This window comes from Lithobates pipiens, unplaced genomic scaffold, assembly GCF_037356315.1.
Source record: "Lithobates pipiens isolate NorthernLeopardFrog02 unplaced genomic scaffold, aLitPip1_a1.2 Scaffold_23, whole genome shotgun sequence".
Taxonomy (NCBI): domain Eukaryota; kingdom Metazoa; phylum Chordata; class Amphibia; order Anura; family Ranidae; genus Lithobates; species Lithobates pipiens.
The window spans coordinates 319593638-319618333 of record NW_027507785.1 but is presented as its reverse complement, the minus strand read 5'-3'; the positions used below and the strand labels follow the sequence as shown (position 1 = coordinate 319618333).

Here is a 24696-nt window from a genome sequence, read left to right as displayed (position 1 = left end):
GCCACAGTCCCTCCCCCTAAAGTCTGAAGGACAGTAAACTGGCCCTTTGTTTACAAAGTTTGGATACCCCTGAGCTAGATGATGTTGGACATCCTCCAGCCAGGAAATAAGGTGGGCTGAATCTGACTTGCTGCAGCTTCTGATGCACATGGTGAGAAGCTCACAGTGTGCGGTGAAATCAGAGTGAGCCTTTTCTGTCCAGGAGAGGAGGCGGTACAACCATGCAAGACTGAAGGGAAGGCCGGAGGTCAGTCATATGAAGCCCCAACAACCATCTTTTGAGTCTTTTCGTTCATCTAATCTATGTGTACGACGTCCGCAGGTTCTGGAGCAGCTCATCTCCGAATTCCTCCTTCCCGATCTCAGCCAGATTGCAGAAAATGCGGACCCGACGGAAATGGGGCGACTGTTACAGCTGATCCTGGGGTGCGCCATTAACTGTGATAGGAAGCAAGGTAAGGACAGAGCCCACGACAGCCACATCGGCCCGACACCCAGAAGGAGCAGCTCCGTGTATCCCGTGACTTCTCATCCACATTGTTATTGTTCTTATGACCTTTGACTGAGACTTCTCACCCTGGAAGGAAGTCCGTCTATTCCTGCTGAGGGTGTTACTGTATTATCGGAAAGCGGTGTGAACGTTCGATCATTTTATCATCAGAGAAAAATAAAAATAAATGGACTGATTGCTGTTCCAAGTGACATTAAACTTACTGATGTGAGAGGGCAATCTGATGGGGGACACTGATATAAGTGAAGAACTCTGATGTAAGGGGGACTCAGATGGTGACCCTGACATAAGGGGGGGGGGGCTGATGTAAGGGGGGACTTTGATATAATGGGGGGCTCAGATGGGCAGCCTGATGTAAGGGAGGACTTTGATGTAAGAGGAGACTCAGATGGTGACCCTGACATAAGGAGAGACTCTAATGGGGACCCTAAAATAAGGGGAGGCTCTAATAAGGACCCTGATATAAGGGGAGGCTCTAGGGGAGGTGTGTGTATGTATATATATATATATATATATATATATATATATATATATATAATATATGTATGTATGTGTGTGTGTGTATATATATATATATATGTGTATTATGTGTGTGTGTGTGTGTATATATATATATATATATATATAATGTGTGTATGTATGTGTGTGTGTGTGTATATATATATATATATTATTATTATATATTAGCAGACAGCTAATGACAGTATAAGTTCATAAGGAACTCCACAGATCACCTCCTGTAGAAATAATCTCACAGAACTTTTCCTGTGGGACGTTATTTATCTATTGACCTTTTGTGATTTCCTATTCGGTTTAAGAAGGTTTTTTTGTACTTTTAATTTGCATATTTTTACAAGACTTTTACCAATTTTGAGATATTTGTTTTTCAGATTTTTTTTTGCACTTTATTGATCCCTGTGGAGATTTATTATATTATTTCATTAATTTGCACCTTTTAGTAATCTTTGTGGTTTTACTTTTCAGTGTTTGAGTGATTAGATATCACCGCGCGAGATATTTCTATTTGTTTATTTTGTGTATTTTACACACAAAATAAATAATTTGTGTATTTTATACACAAAATTATATTTCTATTTGTTTATTTTATACACAAAATAAATAATTTGTGTATTTTATACACAAAATTATATTTGTTTATTTTGTGTATTGTGAACACTTTTAGGTTTTGCTGCTGGTTTTATACTATATATATATATCACTCGTATCATTCAGATAGTATGGCTGAATTCGCATCGCACCCGCCGCAAACTTGCACAGGACCCTTTTTTTGGTCCGCAGCAGAATCAGATCGCATGGGTGTTCACACCATGCGATCCGATTCCTGTCTGAGTCTGCAGATCGCACTGCGATATGCGAACTGATCTGGGGGTGTCATTAAGATTTCATTGACACTCCCAGCAGTCCGCATAGGGCAGTGTGAACTGCCGCCGGGAGGCATGCGATGCGGGAAAACGCAGCGGATTCGCGGCGTTCCTGCATCGCTCCGGTGTGAACCCGGCCTTACACAGGATCCTTCCAACTTCCAAAGCCTCCACAAGTAGAAAACAATTCAAAGGACATTTACATTTCACATTTGTATGCCTGTAGTCATGTGGATAATGGAAATGACCACCATTTTACAGTATAGAGTGATAGAGTTGGGGGGGATAAATCAGGAGCACATGGCCGTGGGGGGGGGATCCCCTCCCAACCTCCCTGGTAAATTTTGTTGATGCTTATTCCACCGCATCCAATTCGCAATAGCAGGAGATTTCGACCAGCTCCCTATGGAGCCGTCTCACATATCTCAGCGGCGGGCCCGGTGTGTGTCTTTTGGTCCATTTTGGGTCCGATTGCAGCCAAAATTTAGGCTGAAATCGGACCTGAGACGGTGAACCAGGACGTACCGGACCCCCTGATGGGAGCCGCATGTGGCTCATATGTGAACCCAGCCTTAGACTGTCCATTCAGGTCCGCCTATCAGTTTTTTAGGCGAACCCTCCATAGACCTCTATGGAGCGTCGGATGTCAGCGGTGACACGTCTGCTGACATCCGACCCGCTCCACTCCGAAAAGGTGTGATGGAGGAAAAACCTACTTTTCCATCCGTCAGATGATCGGATCTGGTGACGACGGACTCTGCGGCCCATCCTCATCCGATTCCCCCATAGGGGAGAGCGGCGCTCTTACAGGTCCGTCTCTGCACAGTGTGCAGAGACGGACCTGTCATCTTCCTGCTCAGCGGGGATCGATGGAGCAATCCCCCCCGCTGAGCAGAGCGGGCTCCGTACACGTCCGGGTGAAGGAGCCCTTAAGGGATTGTTCTTGGTTACTGTTGCAGTCTGTTATTCATTCCTGTGTTCCATTCGTTGCAGAACACATCCAGATCATCATGACCCTGGAAGAGTCTGTACAGCACGTGGTGATGACGGCCATTCAGGAGGTAAGCTGCGGCTGATTTATTCTGCAATCTGAGACGTTGGATTTGAAGTGAGACGGGAACTTTGGTAAAACAATCAATTGTTTTCTATGTGCCCCCAGTGTTGACCCGCATTTATCCAGTGTGGAAAACCACCAGTTAACGCACATTGGGGTTGATTTTCTGAAGCCAAATAGACTGTGCACTTTGGAAGTGCAAAGCAATTGCATACAAGCAGAAATTTCATTTTTTTTCTTCTTCTTTCTTCTTTCTTTTTCCTTTTTTTTTTTTTATTTTCCTTGCATTGGGTATTGGGTATTTGTTACAAAGTGAAGCTTCACCTCATTTACAAAGCCATGGGGCAACTGCAAGTGCACAGCCTGCTTTGCCTTTAGTAAATCAACCCCCATAGTGTTAAAAGTGATAAAGGCAAATTTTTTATTTTTTTTGTAAACCACTTCAGCCACGGAATTTTTCACCCCCTTGATGACCAGAGCATTTTTTGCGATACGGCACTGCGTCGCTTTCACTGACAATTGTGCGGGCGTGCGGTGCTGTACCCACACAAAATTGACATCCTTTTTTCCCCCCACAAAAAGAGCTTTTATTTGGTGGTATTTGATCAACTCTACGTTTTTTATTTTTTGCGCTATAAACAAAAAAAGCAACAATTTTGAAAAAATAAATAAAAAATTAGTTTTTGCTATAATAAATCCCCCCCCCCATTTTTTTTTCTTCATCAGTTTAGGCCGATATCTATTATTCAACATATTTTTGGTAAAAAATCGCAATAAGCGTATATTGATTGGTTTGCGCAAAAGTCTACAAAATAGGGGATAGATTTGCGGCGTTTTTATTATTTCTTTTTCTTTTTACTGGTAATGGTGGCGATCAGCGATTTTTTTTTTTTGTTTTTTTTTTTCTTTTTTTTATCGGGACTGCCACATTGTGGCGGACAGATCGGACACTTTTGACACTTCTTTGGGACCATTGACATTTATACAGTGCTAAAAATAGCCACTGATTTCTGTATAAATGTCACTGGCAGGGAAGGGGTTAACACTAGGGGGAGATCAAGGGGTTAAATGTGTTTCCTCAGTGTGTGTTCGAACTGTGGTGATATGGGAGTGACTTGAGGAGGAGACAGATCGCTGTTCCTAACTAATAAGAACACACGATCGGTCCCTCCTCTCCTGACAGAACCGGGATTTGTGTGTTTACACACACAGATCCCGGTTCTGTCTCTCGTGCCCACGATCGCAGGTGGCCGGCAGTCATCGCAACCGCCGGCCACGTGCATCAGGTCCCCCGATGGGCAGCTCATGCGCACACCTGCTAAGGCTCTTAAAGAGGAAGTAAACCCTGATGAGTTTACTTCCTCTTTTTTTCCCTGCAAAGGTAAAGCATAATGGACTACTATGCATCGCATAGTAGCCCATTATGTGTCACTTACCTGACACAGGAGCCAGCGAAGTCGCGGCTGTCCCCTGTAGTCCGCCGCATCCATCTTGCTTGTGGCGTCTCGCAGCTCCGCCGAATGACAGCGGCAAAGCCGCGATGAGGTCACTCCCGCGCATGCGCACGGGAGTGGCGTCTCGCAGCTCCGCCGTTGTCATTCGGCAAAGCCGCGATGACGTCACTCCCGCGCATGCGCACGGGAGTCGACAAATGCGGCAGCTCCATTCTTGGAACTGCCGCGTTTAGTGCGCCTGCGCGTCGCTGTCGCATGCGCACGGGAGCCGACACGCGCGGCATCTTCGTTGTTGACAATGCCGCGCTCAGTGCGCCTGCATGCCGCTGTCTACGGCGCATGCGCCGTAGACAGCAGTGCCTGTCTTTCGGGCAAATATCTCCTAAACCATATAGGTTTAGGAGACATTTCTTGGACCTACAGGTAAGCCTTAATCTAGGCTTACCTGTAGGTCAAAGTCGTTTGTAAGGGTTTACTTCCTCTTTAAAGGAGCCTGACTTACCTGTAAGTCATTTTGCGCAGGTGAGCCAACCAGCCAACGTTTATGTACGTGAGCCAGTTGGGAAGTAGTTAATAACAGACATGCTTTACTTGCCTACTCTGTAGGGAAGACAAGAGAAAGAAGCAGCGCCATCTTAGTGTAGCGGTATGAGACTTTAATAGCTACAATAATAACCCTTTCATGACTAGGCCTATTTTTGGCATTTGGTGTTTACAAGTTAAAATCCATATTGTTTGCTAGAAAATTACTTGGAACCCCCAAACATTATATATTTTTTTTTAGCAGAGACTCTAGAGAATAAAACTGCAATTGTTGCAATATTTTATGTCACACGGTATTTGCACAGCGGTGTTTTAGACGCAACTTTTTGGGAAAATGGACACTTTCATGAATTTAAAAAAAACTAAACGAAAAATTAGCCCAATTTTTTTGTATAATGTGAAAGATGATGTTACGCCGAGTAAATAGATAGCAAACATGTCACACTTTATAATTGCACGCACTCGTGGAATGACGACAAACTACGGTACCTAAAAATCTCAATAGGCGACGCTTACATTTTTTTTTTTATGGTTACCAGGTTAGAGTTACAGAGGAGGTCTAGGGCTAGAATTATTGCTCTCGCTCTGGCGATCGCGGCGATACCTCACATGTGTGATTTGAAGACCGTTTACATATGTGGGCGCGACTTCCGTATGCGTTTTCTTTGCTTCGCGAGCTCGCGGGGACGGCAGGCGCTTTAAAAAAATGTTTTTCTTTTTTTTTCCTTTATTTAAAAATTAATAAATTTTGCTTTTAAAAAAATAAAAATTTTTAATCGCTTTTATTGCTGTCACAAGGAATGTAAACATCCCTTGTGACAGTAATAGGTGGTGACAGGTACTCTTTATGGAGGGATCGGGAGTCTAAAAGAACCTCGATCCCTCCTTTACACTTCAAACTATTCAGATCGCCGTTTTTGACAATTCTGAATACTGTATTTTTTTTAAAAATGCGGAGCCATTGGCAGCCGAGTAAACGGGAAGTGACGTCATGTCGTCGCTTCCGTGTTTACCATTAGGAGACTGGAATGAAGCCGCTTACGGCTTCATTCCAGTCCCTGCCCAGTCGCCGGAGAAATCGGATGTGCCATCGGTGCTCCCGATTGAACGGGAGCACCGGTAAGAGCGGTGGGAGGGGGGGACGTCCCCTCCCGCTCCCCCGGTATAACAGCTGAGCGGCTTTTAGCCGCATCGGTTGTTATTGCTGGAAAGCCAATCGTCCGCTCTGAAAAATGGTACCAATGGTACCTGCAGGTGCGGGCATCATCCCGGTATAACCCCCGGAAGCCGAGTACGCACATCTGTGTACGCTCGGCGGCAAGGGGTTAAAACTCACAGGATCGTAGTAGGTAATGCTCGTCAGATAGATAAAAGTCCCCCACACAGCCAGGGGGCTGCACCAGGTTTCCCTTGGGGGGGAACGCCGGCCAGCCGGCCACGCACAGCTGGGGACTTTTATCTACCTGACGAGCATTGCCTACTACGATCCTGTGAGTTGTTTACTTATTTTGGCTATTAAAGTCTCATACCGCTACACTTAGATGGCGCTGCTTTCTTTATTGTCTTCCCTACAGAGTTACTTCTAACTCCTCCACAGGGGCTGCCTTTCAGCATTTTGGACTTTTCCCTATGTGACCGTTTATTGATTTAATCTAGTTGCTTTGGGACTGATAGCTTCCAGTGCATCGCATCTCTCCCCTCTTGCACTTGTTTTACCTACTGTGTGCAGTGTTTTTGAACAGAGCAGCCCCGATCCTCCTCTTCTCTTCTCAGGTCGTCCGCCGGCGCTCCTAGCCCCTTCCTCCTGTCGAGTGCCCCCCATAGCAAGCAGCTTGCTGCTGAGCCGCCACTCTGTGTGTCCATTCAGCAAAAATAAAAATGCTACATTGAGTTCAGTGCCAGTATGGGGCAGATAGGTGCAAGTTTTAGGAGAGCTACAAGTCCCAGGTCTGTTCACCGATCTGCAATGCAACAGAAGAACGATATACCTGTACTCAAATCCCAGTAGGTTCTACATTTATATAAAAATCTAGCAGGTGCTAAAGGGGTGCCTATCCACCCTATATTGGCACTGTATCTAATGTACCATTTGCATTTTGCAGAGCAGAGTAGGGACTGGCCAGAGAGGAATTACTTTGACGCAATTGGCCAGCATAAACATGTATTGCAATGTATGCGGAAAAAAAACGTTTGCTGGAGAGAGTGCGTTGCAGAGTGCAGTGGATTAATCCAGAATCCTTCTATATATTCAGCGATAGGGGGCGGGGATTGCCCAGGCTGCAGATGAGTGGCCCAGTACTGCTGACCATTTCCTGGTGGGCTCGCACACTTTGGTTCAGATCCTTGTCTGAACACACCCCAACTCATCATCAACTCCTGGGGGCACACCGTGCATGCACATGCTACTACATACATGCTACTACATACATGCTACTACACTATGTATGGCTGACTTGGACCACTGTGTAAGCAGAATTGGACTCCCCTCATTGGATTTTGCATCATTTGCTACTTTAAGGAAAGTAAAAAATGAATCATAGAGCTGATTATCCAGCCTCAGAATTTGGGTAAAACCCTCTTTTTCCTTTCTGTGACCCCACTGGGTCAGTCTTGCCAGTAAAAAACACTAACAATTATATGCACAGAAATGATTGGACACATTTATTCCTCTGGCTGGGTGCGGCTTTTCATAGCGGTCACACAGAGGAAGTCGCATGTGTTTGTGATGAGTCAAAAATAGATTTATTAGTGTGTTTGGTTGCATCATCTTCTGAATGAAAACCAGAATTCATATATTTTGTAGCGGTGTACACTTGTAAATGTTTAAATCTACTTCACACCCTGCAGACTCAGGAGGAGATCCCATCTCCGGCTCTACACTCATGACATATCAGTGTTGCAGTAGTGCAGTGGGGAGATTTTTACCTAATGTGATTCATGGGTTTAACCCCTTCCCACCTTGCTCAGCTTCCCTTTAACTGGGCTCATACTCCCGAGGGGGGTGGTAAGGTCTGCCTAGCCATCGGCTGTCACAGTGGTCACATGATCAAGTGCCAGTCACTCCAGTTCCCAATCGCCTTTTTTGCACGACTGCTGCAACTGAGGGGGATGGGGTGCAGCTGATGGGACTGTGTGTCCAATGGCTGGCTTGCCCTGCCATTTAGGCAGAACAGAGAGGGTAGACCACTCTAAGAGATTTGTGGATAGCCTGGGAAGTGGCTGTGCATGGCCTACAGTATACCTTTTGAAATTAAACCTAACTCCACCTTTAAAGTGGTTGTAAACCCTTACAACACACTTTGACCTACAGGTAAGCCTAGATTAAGGCTTACCTCTAGGTCTAAGAAATATCTCCTAAACCTACACGGTTTAGGAGATATTTGCCGAAAGACAGGCACTGCTGTCTACGGCGCATGCGCCGTAGACAGCGGCACGCAGGCGCACTGAGCGCGGCATCGTCAACAACGAAGATGCCGCGCGTGTCGGCTCCCGTGCGCATGCGCGGGAGTGATGTCATCGCGGCTTCGCCGAATGACAGCGGCGGAGCAGCGAGACCCACGAGAGAAGATGGATGCGCCTGTGTCAGGTAAGTGACACATAATGGACTACTATGTGATGCACAGTAGTCCATTATGCTTTACCTTTGCAGGGAATGAAAGAGGAAGTAAACTCATCAGGGTTTACTTCCTCTTTAAAGTGGTTCTAAACCCTTATGCTGTGTACACACGAACGGACTTTCCGGCAGACTACGTCCGACAGTCTCCCCGACGGGCTTTACGAATGAACGGACTTGGCCACACACAATCACACCAAAGTCCGACGGATTCGAACGTGATGACGTACGACCGGACTACAATAAGGAAGTTCATAGCCAGTAGCCAATAGCTGCCCTAGCGTTGGTTTTCGTCCGTCCGACTAGCATACAAACTAACTGATTTTTCGACCGGGTCCGTCGGAAAGATTTGAAACATGTTCTAAATCTAAAGTCCGTCTGATTTTTAAACAGCAAAGGTCCGGTGAAGCCCATACACGATCAGATTGTCCGGCGGATTCGTTCCCGTCGGACCTTTGCTGTTAAAAGGTCCAGTCATGTGTATACGGCATAACACACCACTTTTACTTACAGGTAAGCCTATGATAAGGCTTACCTGTTGGTACTGGAAATATCTCCTAAACCTGCATGGTTTAGGGGATATTTACCATGCACGCTTGTGCCAACATCATCGGCGCATGTGCTTTAAAGAAAGGGCACGATCATGCTGTTTTTATACAGCCTGTTCCGTGATCAGCGGCTCCCGCGCACAAACCTTTCGGCTTCACAGCCGGTTCCCTACTGTGCATGCATGAAGTGCGCTTTCTAACTGGGCCAATGGTGGAGGAAGGGGGCTGAACTTCCGAGGGACGTCGCCGCAGGGCAGTCTCCCGGAAGTTGGGACGGGTACCTGTCAAAAACAGGAAGCAGACAAGCGGAGCTTTCACTTTTGGGTGGAACTCCGCTTTAAGACCATTTCACATGCTACACACATATTTAGGGTGTAACATGGTACCAGACGGCTCCCCATTCCCACCACCAAAACTGCCCACCCTCTAAGCCTTGGTTCACACTGGCCCGGCTTCAAAGTCGTGCCGCACAGCGCAACGTAATCGCAGCTTGCATACGCCTTGTTTAACAAATGTCAATTCAGGCCACTCTGAAGTCACCCCCAACTAGTGCAGGAAAATTTTTCTAAGTAAAATCAACTTAGGCCGATTAGAGCAGTTCCATCGTCATTAATGGGGTGCGACTTGTCAGTCATGGCAGTGTGAACCATCACTAATAGCAGTTGTCAGATTTGAAATTAGCACGGGTGTGTGAGCCTGCAAAGTTGCATCAATCGTTCACGGGGATCATGAATGAATGAACTTCAAGCCCTGTCTGCCACCATTGTGGATGGACTTGTAGTTCTCAATCGAACACTATGCAATTACTATACTTGTGGTCCATTGTCACTTTCTCCAGCTCTCTGACTGAAAGTTCATACCTCTTTATGAACATAGAACTGAAAAAAAGAGTCTACAGGAGCCTGTGCATTGCACCTGTCATCCACTCATGGCTTTTGCAATGCTTTGCAGGCTCATTTGCAAAAAAAAAAGAATCAATGCACGTTTTTTGTTGTTGTAAATATATGCACATTAATTATTATTATTATTATTATTTTATTTTTATTTTTTGGAAAGGTGGAGATAGCATTAAAAATGCTTTTCAAAATATTAAATACATTTTTTGGAAAGGTGTTGTAATTTAAACTAACCCTTTCAACAGGTGCACTTACATATAGACAGCCAAAACAGGATTCCCCATATAAAACCCCAGCACTTCCAGGTTCCCCACAGCATCTGACGTCACGTCTGCCCTCGACATGTTTCTTCACAGGGACTTCCTCAGGAAGCCGGCATACCTGCCTGATGAAGTCCATGTGAGACATGATGTCAGACGCTGTGGGGAACTCGCAAGTGCTGGGATTTTACTGCGCGGGATCCTGTTTTTGCTGTCTAAATGTGAGTGGATTTTTAAATAAAGGAAGAATTTATGTGCTGCACAATTGCGATTGCTTGTATTTTTTTTTTTTATGCTGAACAGAGGGCTGGATAAAGAAGGACTTAACCGGATGGGTGCCGGAGGTGCCTAACTCTCTAAGCATCGGTATATGACCATCTTAGAGATAAGAGAATATATCAGCTTGGTGAGCTTTCTGTATTCATTTATGTGGTGCACAGAGGTGAAGCACTGAGGGAAGAAGGAATACCTGGCACGTGGTGGACACACTGATTATGAACTGCCATATACTATGGTTTATTTATACACTGAGTGTTGGTGTTTGGGGATTTTGATCACATTTTTTGCTGAAACATTTATGCATCATATGCACTATTGTGGTTATATATGTGTATATTTATGGTTATACTTTTTTATTTTTTTATTCATGTCATGGGGTATGAAACACGTATGAATTGTTTAATATAGCACCGATTTAGTTTTATAGCGCTTGCTTACTGGTTTATTCATTTATTATTTATCTTGGGGGATAAGGTTTTATTCAACGGCTTCTAGGAGATTGGTTGATTTGAGATTAGAGCGCAGGTCTTGTGTGGTATTTTGCTCATACACATAGGTTGGACTTAATGGACCTATGTCTTTTTTTTTTTTTTTCAACCTCACCTACTATGTAACATCCCATAATACCCAAGGCAGAGAGACACAACAGAACAATGGAATACAGCCATACCCCAAACGACCCAGCAAAGAGCCCCCAACAGTATGAGACAATATATATATATATATACACACATACAGACAGTGGGGATGGAAAGTATTCAGACCCCCTTAAATTTTGCAGCCATTTGCTAAAATCATTTAAGTTCATTTTTTTTCCTCATTAATGTACACACAGTACCCCATATTGACAGAAAAACACAGAATTGTTGACATTTTTGCAGATTAAAAAAAAAAAGAAAAACTGAAATATCACATGGTCCTAAGTATTCAGATCCTTTGCTGTGACACATATATATATATATATATATATATATATATATATATATATATATATATATATATATATATATATAACTCAGGTGCTGTCCATTTCTTCTGATCATCCTTGAGATGGTTCTACACCTTCATTTGAGTCCAGCTGTGTTTGATTATACCGATTGGACTTGATTAGGAAAGCCACACACCTGTCTATATAAGACCTTACAGTTCGCAGTGCATGTCAGAGCAAATGAGAATCATGAGGTCAAAGGAACTGCCTGAAGAGCTCAGAGACAGAATTGTGGCACGGCACAGATTTTGCCAAGGTTACAAAAAAAATCTGCTGCACTTAATATTCCTAAGAGCACAGCGGCCTCCATAATCCTTAAATGGAAGATGTTTGGGATGCCAAGAACCCTTCCTAGAGCTTGCCGTCCGGCCAGACTGAGCTATTGGGTGAGAAGAGCCTTGGTGAGAGAGGTAAAGAAGAACCCAAAGATCACTGTGGCTGAGCTCCAGAGATGCAGTCAGGAGATGGCTGACTTTACAACTTTCTCCCATCACTGCAGCCCTCCACCAGTCGGGGCTTTATGGCAGAGTGGCCTGACGGAAGCCTCTCCTCAGTGCAAGACACATGAAAGCCTGCATGGAGTTTGCTAAAAAAAACACCTGAAGGATTCCAAGATGGTGAGAAATAAGATTCTCTAGTCTGATGAGACCAAGATAGAACTTTTTGGCCTTAATTCTAAGCGGTATGTGTGGAGAAAATCAGGCACTGCTCATCACCTGTCCCATCAGTGAAGTATGGTGGTGGCAGCATAATGCTATGGGGGTGTTTTTCAGTTGCAGGGACAGGGCGACTGGTTGCAATCGAGGGAAAGATGAATGCGGCCAAATACAGGGATATCCTGGACAAAAACCTTCTCCAGAGTGCTCAGGACCTCAGACTGGGCCGAAGGTTTACCTTCCAACAAGACAATGATCCTAAGCACACAGCTAAAATAATGAAGGAGTGACTTCACAACATCCCCCTGACTGTTCTTGAATGGCCCACCCAGAGCCCTGACTTAAACCCAATTGAGCATCTCTGGAGAGACCTAAAAATGGCTGTCCGCCAACGTTTACCATCCAACCTGACAGAACTGGAGAGGATCTGCAGGGAGGAAAAACAGAGGATCCCCAAATCCAGGTGTGAAAAACTTGTTGCATCTTTCCCAAAAAGACTTATGGCTGTATTAGATCAAAAGGGTGTTTCTACTAAATACTGAGCAAGGGGTCTGAATACTTAGGACCATGTGATATTTCAGTTTTTCTTTTTTAATAAATCTACAAATATGTTATATGTTATATATATATATATATATATATATATATATATATATGAGAGAGATATGTGGTTGTACAGTGAATCCGATTAGTACAGGTGTGATTGGAGTTCTTGGTCACCCTGTGCCCCTAATAGACACAGGGTAACTTGCACATAAGTGGGTCCGGGGGAGCTGGACAAGGAGCTTGTAGTGCTCTCCAAGGTAAGCTGAGTTCCACAAGCCCCCCTCCCAAAGTGACTCCCGTCACAGACTGCACTCTTCCCCACCTCCCAGGTCCCGCTGTATTTTTACCTCTGAGTGATGAGCTGTCAGTGGCCACACAGCTGGTGTAGCTGTCCAGCGATTAGCATTCCACTCTCTTTACCACCTTTGTTTCTGCAGAGCTTCTGGGACAGAAGCCAGAGGCCCACGGTGCAATGACGTGGCCCCCCCTCCCACTCTTCTTCTTCCCTGCCTCCTCCCGACCCCCATCCTAGGCTAAAGCTCTACTCCAGGTACTCTCTGCTTACCGGGCGGGTTGGGTTGGACAGTGCCTGCTGCACCGACTTCCTGGCAGCGGGAAGCAAGGGTTGCTCAGTCAGGATTGACCAGGGAAGGAGAGCTTCTGGTGGGGCACAGAGCTGACCTCTGCTCAGGCATGGTGTACACCTTCCATGTCGGGAGGGGGGGGGGAGTGGCCTGTGCTATGTCATCCTCCTCTACCCGCACTTGTTAGCACACTGGCGAGGACTTTTTGCTCCTTCACCAGGAAGCTTTTAGGTATGTATGTGGTGGAAGCAGTGCAGCGTTTTTACGGGCATCAAAGTGGCCCTGGGGGCAGTTGTCCCCCATCCCCCTGGCCCAGTCCACCCCTGCATTAATGGTGAGTAGGGAAGTATAGCAAGAACTGGGGTGGGGGGTGAGGATGTAAGGTGTTCACCTTTTTAATTTTTTCTAAAAAGAAGGACTTACACTTTAATTAACGAACATGTTAATGTTTATGCAAGGCCTAGTGTGAACCAGGATTCAATGGATTGCCGTTTGTTTCCATTGCAGTAATTTATTTTTTGTTTTCCAGCTTATGAGTAAAGACATTGTGGACTCTCCATTGGTGGAGCTAGAAGGAGATCTGGATCAGCAGGTATGTCTCCCTCTATAACAGCCAGTCTCGGTGTATAACTGGATTTAATGTGTTTATAGTCACGGCCTATAATTCTGGGCCATTGACCACATAGGATATCTCTATTAAGGCACAATCACACCAGGTGTGGTAGGACTGCATTGGGCGACTATTGCAGTGCAGTCCTACCACAAGTCGAGGCAAAAGGCCGCGCCGCCTACCTGACTGGTTCACACCATCGTGGACACAGCGCACCGCACTGCAGGCAATAGAACTGAAGTTCATTTATCATCCCGACACACACCAGTCCTTATGCACATAAACACATAATAGTAACTATATATTGATCATTTCAGTGAAAGAATCTGTACTTCTAAAATTTGATTGCACTAAATTGAGGAGTTTGATCAATAAACAGTTGTACTAACTGAAATGGAAGATCGGCTCCTGGTGGAAGATATAGTTTTATTTATTCGAACCAACATTCATTTTTTGCTACTTATTATTCGTGCCTAGTGTCTACCGTTTTTTTTTATCATTGGTAAGTTCCAGGTTTACATTATACAGAATTACGTTATTTTTACTTTAAAGGATATGTAAAGGTGCGTTTTAAAAAGCTAAAAAAACAAACATGTCATACTTACCTCCTCTGTGCCGTTGGTTTTGCACAGAGTAGTCCCAAGCCTCCTCTTCTGGGGTCCCTCAGCGGTGCTCCTGGCTCCTCCTCTTCTCGAGTTTCCCGTTGGAGAGCCGCTCCCCCTTTGGGGCACTTGTGTGGGCGCGCTCCTGTGTCCTGCTGCTGCGTTCATTGACACCGGCAGCGGGACTCGGCCGTGCCCCCTGGCTCCTACGTCATTGGATTTGATTGACAGCAGCAGGAGCCAATGACTGCGCTGCTAATGATCTATCCAATCAGGACCCGAGACACCAGCTGGAGCGGGTGTGCTCGTCCCCGTCACTGGAAAGACCGGGTTCAGGTAAGTAAAGAGGGGGGGGGGGGGCAGCTGCATCTCAGGAGGTTTTTAACCTTAATGCAACTAATGCATCAAGGTGAAAACCTTGAGGGTTTACAACCCTTTTAATTTAGAATTTTTTTGGTTTTATTATTTTATATATTATATTATTATTACAGTTTATATTATTTTTTATATTATTTTATTATTTTTTACTTCTATTACCTATAGCTTAAGGCCCAACCCGAGGCTAAACTTTCCATTTTGTACAGGTAGTGTAAACAAAAAAAGAAAAGCAGTTGATGGAGAAAAGAAAATCCCAGGTGGGACAGGCTTACCTAAAGGAATGAGTTTTCAGGGATTGCCTGAAGGTGGACTAAGTAGAAGATAGACGGACAGATTGGGGTAGGGAGTTGCAGAGGATGGGAGTCCTGGAGAAGTCCTGGAGGCAAGCATGGGAGGAGGTGGCGAAGAAGCTAGAGAGCAGGAGGAGGGAGGAGCAGAGAGAACAGTTTGGGTGATACTTTGAGATGTGTTGGTGGTGTAGCTGATGTGGATTGCTTTGTATGGTTGATTTTTATTTGTTGGCCTAGTGGAAGCCAATGGAGGGATTGGCTGGGGGGCTGGGGTCAACCACTGAGTTGATAATGTAAATAATTATTCAGCATTTATAGAATGAAGAGGGAATAGTCTGTGTAGAGGTAGGGCAACGAGAAGGGAGTTGCAATAGTCGAGGACGAGACATAATCAGGGAATGAATTAGAAGCTTTATGGTGTCATTTTCTAAGAAGGGGCACATTATGGAAATGTTAAAGTGGAGCTCCACCCGAAAATTGAACTTCCGCTTTAAGGGAAGATGACCCCTTGACATCACATTTTTTTTGTGAGGGGGGGAGGCGGAAACATATTTTTTTGTAAGAGGGTTCCAGCTGCCACTTCCTCCCGGCACACAACGGCACCGGAAGCAAGTTCATCTCCCCCCAACATCACAGGTCCCAGATCATTGCCCGGCCAGTCACGGCACACCGCGCTGCTCGCGCATGCGCAGTGCATGCCTGGCACCCACAGTGACAATGCCGGCGCTGCAGAGAGGAGGGGCAGACGAGCGGGGGGCTTCGCTCCCCCCGCATTACTGGACCCTGGACAGCTAAGTGTCTGATTGTTAAAAGTCAGCAGCTGCAGTATTTGTAGCTGCTGACTTTGAATTTTTTATTTTATTTTTTAAAGCAGAACACCGCTTTAAGGAGGTGAATGCAAATGTTGGACAGTGATTGGACGTGGGGCCAAAAGGAGAGATCAGTGTATAGGATTACACCTAGCACCCTGGCTGAAGAGAGGAAAGGGTTGATTGAGAGGATGGAATGGGGGTACACTATGTGCGCAGTTTTTTTACAGGAGGTCCAATGGGGACTGATGCCCTAAATCTCTATGTGAAGTTTTGTATAGCAGAAGCGCCGGTGTCTGACTTGTCACTGGCCGAGGACACAAATAGAAGCCATCTTTTAAATAATTAGGTGTGTATTATAAGTGAGCACAGTGTCTATGAATCACATAATGTGTCTATTTTATTTCCATCAGCTAATAATGATGTGATAAAACTAGTTTTGTTGTAATGACTTGTAATGGCTCACCACTCCCCGACTCTGCCTCACCTATAGCTGATCCCTACCCACTCCACACAGGAGCCCGGCCATGGCCGTGTATGCACAGGATTTACCGCATGAGTCACCCAGAGATAAAGGGCCGCCTCCCGCTGTGTGTACCCGCCTGTCCGCCGCCGTCATTTACCTGTCTGGCTTCATAAAACTTTTATTATGTTTGATGAAGCCATCCGTAATGGAAGCGCCTGCCCTTAATTACTGGTCACTGAGGTCGGTTCACCGGGAGGCCAGAGTTATTTTATAGAAGGTGTAAAAACCAACTGGAGGACGTTTCGTTTGCCAAAGCACTATGCATCATTATTATTATTATTATTATTATTATTGTACAGGATTTATATAGCGCCAACAGTTTACGCAGCACTTTACGATATAAAAAGGAGACAATACAGTAAAATGCAAGAGGATTAAGAGGGCCCTGCTCAGAAGAGCTTACAATCTAATAGGGTGAGAGGTATCATAAACCATCGCCATGTTTTGTATCCCTTGTTGCATCTTTCATAGTAAGGTTGAATAGAGACACCAGTCCATCCAGTTCAACCTGAGTGAGTGTCCACCATTGTCTCTATCCTTGTACATTGCACACTCACGTCGGTCCCTACCCTCAAGGAGCTCACAATCCAAGGTCCCCATCATATACTAGGGTCAATTTCGGACAGAAGCCAATTAACCTACCTGCATGTCTTTGGACCTTAGTACTGCTTATCTCCTTCAGCCTGTTTGCAACGACTACATGCTTTCCAGCGATGGCTGCATGGCATTTCCCAGGGCTGGTTTCCTAATTTAGTATGCCTGTGTAATATGTGTTGGCATAGACCAATGATGGCGAACCTTGGCACCCCAGATGTTTTGGAGCTACATTTCCCATGTTGTTCAACTACACTGCAGAGTGCATGGGCATCATGGGAAATGTAGTTCCAAAACATCTGGGGTGCCAAGGTCCGCCATTGCTGGCATAGACGCCTTGGGTGCCTATTTACTAAAAATTGGTGCATACAGAATCTGGTGCAGCTGTGCATGGTAGCCAATCAGCTTCTAAAAAAAAAAAAAAGAAATTGGAAGTTGATTGGTTACTATGCACAGCTGCACCAGATTCTGTGTGCTCCAGTTTTAGTACCCCCCCCCAATAGTGTCCACCAGGGGAACATGTGGGGTGACAACACAGAAGGGCAATTGTCACCATATAACAGGAAGTGGCAGCATATCTTTTAATGTTTGATTTTAACATAGAGCAGTATTTTGAGGGCAGGGCAGTGGCTGAGTGGTTAGCCCTTCTGCATTGCAGCACTGGGATCATCAGTACAAATCCCAACCACAACACTACCTACATGGAGCTTGCAGGTAGTGTTCCTCTGCATACTCCAAACTCATGTTGGCTCCTGCCTAAATGGGCCCTAGTATTTGTATGTAAGCACATGAGGTAGGTATCTTAGATTGTAAGCTCCGTATGCATACATTGTTAGTGCAATAAAGAGCAGTGTTTTGCTATCTATCTGATCGATCACTCTATCTATCTATCTATCTATCTGATTTATCAATCAAAAATGAGATTGATTCAACTTGCGATTAAATCTCCACTCTACAGGTATCCCCCCGCCCACTTAACACCCCATGTCAACAGGTACAAGCAACTCTCCTCTTATTCAACCCTGCTACTATAGACAAGGTTGCTAAACTCCTTTCAAACACCCACCTAACCACCTGTCCCCTGGACCCTGTTCTCTCTCAAATACTACAGTCACCCTCTAACTCTATCCTACACTCTCTAACCCACATCTTCAATCTATCCCTCTCTTCTGGCATCTTCCCCAACTCTCTAAAACATGCACTGGTCACCCCAATATTTAGAAAGTCGCCCTTGGACCCTACAAATCTTAACAACATACGCCCCATCTCCTTTTCCTCTAAACCAGGGGTCTCCAAGCTGCGCCCCGGGGGCCAGATGCAGCCCTTTGCTTGCTTTTTTGCGGCCCTTGGGGCCATAATTCATCCCACTGACACCAATGAAGGGACACAATTCCTCCCACTAATCCCAATGCTGGGGCACAATTTTTCCCAATGACACCAACAATGGGGCCCAATGAGACCCAATAATGGGGCACTATTCCTCTAAATGGGACCAACAATGGGGTACCAATTTCTCCCAATGATACCAACAATGGGGTCCACTGACACCAATGAAGAGGCGCAATTCCTCCCAGTAATACCAATGCTGGGGCACAATTCCTCGAAATGACACCAACAATGGGGCCCAATGACACCCAATGATGGGGCACTATTCCTCTTAATGAGACCAACAATGAGGCCCAATGACCTCAGCAATGGGGCACAATTCCCCCTACTGACACCAAAGATGAGTGAAGGTGAATTACCTTCCACTGAAACAAACGATTGGGCTATTTTTTTCTTCACTGACATCAGGACCTTCTCTAATCCCCCTTAAATCTGAAAGACGGTAAACTGGCCCTTTGTTTAGAAAGTTTGGAGACCCCTGCTCTAAACTCGTTGAACACTTGGTCTACAACCAACTGAGTGACCACCTAATTAACCACTTGCTTACTGGGCACTTAAACCCCCCTCATGCCCAGACCAATTTTCAGCTTTCAGCGCTGATGCACTTTGAATGACAATTGCGCGGTCATACAACACTGCACCCAAATGAAATTTTTATCATTTTTTTTCCCACAAATAGAGCTTTCTTTTGGTGGTATTTATTAACAGCTGGGAGTTTTATTTTTTGCTAAACAAACAAAAAAAGATGCAAAAAATAAAATAAAAAATCATATTTAATAGTTTGTTATAAAATTTAGCAAACAGGTCATTTTTCTCCTTCATTGAAGTGCGCTGATGAGGCGGCACTGATAGGCTGCACTGGTGGGCACTGATAGGCTGCACTGGTGGGCACTGATAAGCTGCACTGGTGGGCACTGATAGGCACTGATAGGCTGCACTGGTGGGCACTGATAGGCTGCACTGGTGGGCACTGATAGGCTGCACTGGTGGGCACTGATAAGCTGCACTGGTGGGCACTGATAAGCTGCACTGGTGGGCACTGATAAGCTGCACTGGTGGGCACTGATAGGCTGCACTGGTGGGCACTGATAGGCTGCACTGGTGGTCACTGATAGGCTGCACTGGTGGGCACTGATAGGCTGCATTGGTGGGCACTGATAGGCTGCACTGATAAGCTGCATTGGTGGGCACTGATAGGCTGCACTGGTGGGCACTGATAAGCTGCACTGGTGGGCACTGATAGGCTGCACTGGTGGGCACTGATAGGCTGCACTGGTGGGCACTGATAGGCATAGTTAAGGCGGCACTAATAGGCACAGATAAGGTGGCACTGATGGGCAAAGATGGGCACAGATAAGATGGCACGGATGGGTGGCACGGATGGGTGGCACTAAGGGGCACTGATAGGTACCACTGATAGGTGGCACTGATAGGTGGCATTGATAGGTGGCACTGCTGGGCACTGATGGGCGGCACTGCTGGGCACTGATGGGCACTGGTAGATGACACTGATGGGCACGGATATGTGGCACTGGGGTGCAGCACCTTTGTTGAGGCAGATTGTGGGCACTGCTGGGTGGCACTGTGGGCAATGCTGGGTGGCACTGTGGGCACTGCTGGGTGGCACTGTGGGCACTGCTGAGTGGCACTATGGGCACTGCTGGGTGGCACTGACGGGGGCACTTATTTTTTAATAAGGTGGCACTGGCAGGGGGCAGGTGGGCACTGGCAGGGCTGGCCGTGATCGGGACTGATGTCCCGATCACGTCCGCCGGTGATCGGCTCTTTTTTTTTCTCGGCTCCGGCTCCGTTGTATCACATGATCAGCTGTCATTGGCTGACAGCTGATCACGTGATAAGGGGTCGGGATCGACCCCTTGCTCGGATCGGTGATCAGGCGAGTCTCATAGACTCGCCGATCACAGAGCGCGCCGCGCGCGCCCCTCAGTGCTCGTGCACGGGACGACGTCAATAGACGTAGTCCCGGCAAAGGAGGTCCGCGCTGTAGCCGTCATTCGGCTATAGCGCGGGTCTCAAGTGGTTAAGAATAACCATCTTTTGATCCCCTTCAGTCTGGTTTTTGCCCTCAACACTCCGCAGAAACTGCTCTTTTAAAACTCACAAATGACTTGCTAACAGCAAAAAACCAACGGACACTATTCTGTACTCCTACTTCTGGACCTTTCGGCTGCCTTCGATACGGTTGACCACCCTCTGCGCCTCAAAAAAGAACGTTACTTCTTTGGTCTCCGTGACTGCGCTCTTCGCTGATTCTCATCCTACCTATTCCACCCGCACCTTCAATGTCACTTACAATTCTACTTCCTCCTCTCCTCTTGCTTTCTCTGTCGAGGTCCTCCAAGGTTCTGTTCTTGGACTTCTCCTATTTTCAATCTACACCTCTTCCCTGAGTCCCTAAGCTCTAACGAGCAGAGCCCCCTGATTCCTCCTGTTTTGAATTGTGAATTGCATTGTAATAGTACTGCTTACCCTAGCATCGTAAAGAGCTGCACAAACTTGGCGCTATATAAATCCTGCATAATAATAATCTATTATATATCTATCAGTGGCGGCTGGTGCTCGATAATTCCAGGGAGATGGCAAACCAATGGCATCCCCAAACCCTCCCTCAGAATCTATTTAAACCGAACCAGCCCCCCCCCCCCCCCAGAGATGGATATGAATGCGGGAAACACTGGGAACACCTCGCCAAGGGAGACGGATGGCCTCCTTACCTTAGGAGGCAGATGTCCTGCCCCGGGATGACTCCGATCTCCCCTCCTCCTCCCTACCCTGTCCGAGCCAGGGAGTGCTGGATGGCTGAGCTGGATGGTGGATGGCGAACCATCCATGGAGTCTGACTGTGGTGGCTTGTGGGTCAGTCGACCTTCCTCTGCTTCTCCCCCGGCTATGCGCCTCCTCCCCCTTGGCAAATAAGATAGCTTCTCCTTTCGGCCAGTCAGGAAACGGGTCTCATGACCCGCTTCCTGATTGGCAGGGAGGAGAATCTGTGTGAGAATAGTAAATATTAATTTGCTACTGTCACACAACTGGGTGGGCTCAGAGCGCAGAACTCTGCGCCCCAAGCCCACCCTTTTCTGAAGTCTATTAGAGCCTCGGCCTCTAATGGCGTGCCCTCCCCCTATTGGAATCCATGTGCCCTGCATGTAGATTGAGGGGCAGTGCCCGTGCGCCCCTAATGGACGGGCCACTGCTATCTATCTACAGTGCCTTGCAAAAGTGTTCACCCCCCTTGGACTTTTTCGTGTTTTGTTGCCTCACAACCTGGAATTAACATGGATTGTTTGAGGATTTGCATCATTTAATTTAGAGCCACCTTTAGCGGCTATCACATCTTCAAGTCGCTTTGGATAAGTCTCTATGAGCTTGCCACATCTTAATAAAGAATGAATGTGCAGCGCTTATCACTAAGTGAAGTATCATGTAACTGAGTATAAATGAATAAACTATCATAAAAAACCTAAGTGTTGGTGAATCCAGATGAAGTGAAATCAACAATATGAAGTGTTATACAAAAAAATTAGTTAGTTGGCAGAATTAACACCTTTCAATAACCCAAAAGTCCAGTGCATTTAAACATGTGAAAAGAAATTCAAAAGCATAAAATAGTGTCCTAATTTAGGTGAACAAGAGTGTAGTTAATCCACTTACCACTGGGATTTTTGCCCATTCCTCCTTGCAAAACTGCCCCAGCGCCTTCAAGTTGGATGGTTTGCACTTGTGAACAGCAATCTTTAAGTCCGACCACAGATTTTCTATTGGATTGAGGTCTGGGCTTTGACTAGGCCATTCCAATACATTTACATGTTTCCCCTATAAACCACTCAAGTGTTGCTTTAGCAGTGTGTTTGGGGTCATTGTCCTGCTGGATGGTGAACCTCAGTCCTAGCCTCAAATCACACACAGAGTGGTATAGGTTTTGCTCAAGAATATCCCTGTATTTAGCACCATCCATCTTTCCCTCGACTCTGACCAGATTTCTAGTCCCGACTGCTGAAAAACATCCCCACAGCATGATACTGCCACCACCATGTTTCACTGTTGGGATGGTGCTCTTTGGGTGATGTGATGTGTTGGGTTTGCACCAGACATAGCTTTTTTTGATGGCCAAAAAGTTAAATTTTAGTCTCATGAGACCAGAGCACCTTCCTCCTCCATACATTTTGGGAGTCTCCCACATGCCTTTTCCCAAACTCAAAACGTACCATTTTATTTTTTGATGAAAGTAATGGCTTTCTTCTGGCCACTGTGCCATAAAGCCCAACTCTATGGAGCGTACGGCTTATTGTCACCCTATGTGCAGATACTCCAGTCTCTGCTGTGGAACTCTGCAGCTCCTCCGGGGTTACTTTAGGTCTCTGTGCTCCTCTCTGATTAATGCCCTCCTTGCCCGGTACATGAGTTTTGAATACATACGCACAAACCAATTATCAGTTTTTTATTTCTGAAAAATTGAACTAAAGGCGGTAATGTAACAAAATAGGTAAAAAGCCAAGGGGGTGAATACTTTTGCAAGGCACTGTATCTATCTAATCTGTCTAATCTATTTGTCTATCCACACAGGTCTTAGATTGCCATTCCTACTGTTAATATTTCATCTCTGTATTATAGCTGAAGAAGGCCCTGGAATTAATTCAGGAAGCAGAAGCTGAGAAAGAAGAGCTGAAGCAGAGGTGCCAGGAGCTGGACCTCCAGGTAAGGTAGCGCTCATATATGCTGCTGTACCTCCGTGACTGAAAGAACTAAAATCCAGTAAATGAATGAAAGGGGTGGGTCAGTCAGGCTATGAATGAAATGGCTAGATGATGCTGGAGTGCTCCAGCCAGGAAATGGGGCCGGCTCTATCTGTTGTGTCAGTGGGCGGAATAGTGCCCCGCCTCTGGTGCCAGTGGGAGGAATAGTGCCCCATCATTGGTGTCAGTGGGAGGAGTAGTGCCCCATCATTGGTGTCAGTGGGAGGAATAGTGCCCCATCATTGGTGTCAGTGGGAGGAATAGTGCCCCATCATTGGGGTCAGTGGGAGGAATAGTGACCCATCATTGGTGTCAGTGGGAGGAATAGTGCCCCATCATTGGTGTCAGTGGGAGGAATAGTGACCCATCATTGGTGTCAGTGGGAGGAATAGTGCCCTACCTCTGGTGCCAGTGGGAGGAATAGTTCTCCATCATTGTTGTCAGTGGGAGGAATAGTGCCCCATCATTTGGTGTCAGTGGAAGGAATAGTGCCCCATTATTGGTGTCAGTGGGAGGAATAGTGCCCCATCATTGGTGTCAGTGGGAGGAATAGTGCCCCATCATTGGTGTCAGTGGGAGGAATAGTGCCCCATCATTGGTATCAGTGGGCGGAATAGTGCCCCATCATTGGTGTCAGTGGGAGGAATAGTGCCCCATCATTGGTGTCCGTGGGAGGAATAGTGCCCCATCATTGGTGTCAGTGGGAGGAATAGTGCCCCATCATTGGTGTCAGTGGAAGGAATAGTGCCCATCGTTGGTGTCAGTGGGCGGAATAGTGCCCCATCATTGGTGTCAGTGGGAGGAATAGTGCCCCATCATTGGTATCAGTGGGCGGAATAGTGCCCCATCATTGGTGTCAGTGGGAGGAATAGTGCCCCATCATTGGTGTCAGTGGGAGGAATAGTGCCCCATCATTGGTGTCCGTGGGAGGAATAGTGCCCCATCATTGGTGTTAGTGGGAGGAATAATGCCTCATCATTGGTGTCAGTGGGAGGAATAGTGCCGCATCATTGGTGTTAGTGGGAGGAATAGTGCCGCATCATTGGTGTCAGTGGGTGGAATAGTGCCCCATCATTGGTGTCAGTGGGAGGAATAGTGCCCCATCATTTGGTGTCAGTGGAAGGAATAGTGCCCCATCATTTGGTGTCAGTGGGAGGAATAGTGCCCCATCATTGGTGTTAGTGGGAGTAATAGTGCCCCATCATTGGTGTTAGTGGGAGGAATAGTGCCCCATCATTGGTGTTAGTGGGAGGAATAGTGCCGCATCATTGGTGTCAGTGGGTGGAATAGTGCCCCATCATTGGTGTCAGTGGGAGGAATAGTGCCCCATCATTTGGTGTCAGTGGAAGGAATAGTGCCCCATCATTTGGTGTCAGTGGGAGGAATAGTGCCCCATCATTGGTGTTAGTGGGAGTAATAGTGCCCCATCATTG

The 24696-nt window shown here is 46.2% G+C and overlaps 1 protein-coding gene across 1 annotated transcript in view; it reads left to right on the top strand.

Moving 5' to 3' along the window:
- The window catches only part of HOOK1 (hook microtubule tethering protein 1), a 152261-nt gene that overhangs the window by 62614 nt on the left and 64951 nt on the right, over nt 1-24696 (top strand). The window contains exons 5-8 of the mRNA XM_077450599.1: nt 323-455; nt 2887-2954; nt 13844-13906; nt 23142-23225. Of these exons, the coding sequence (XP_077306725.1) occupies nt 323-455; nt 2887-2954; nt 13844-13906; nt 23142-23225 (348 nt within the window). The remainder of the gene's footprint in view (nt 1-322; nt 456-2886; nt 2955-13843; nt 13907-23141; nt 23226-24696) is intronic.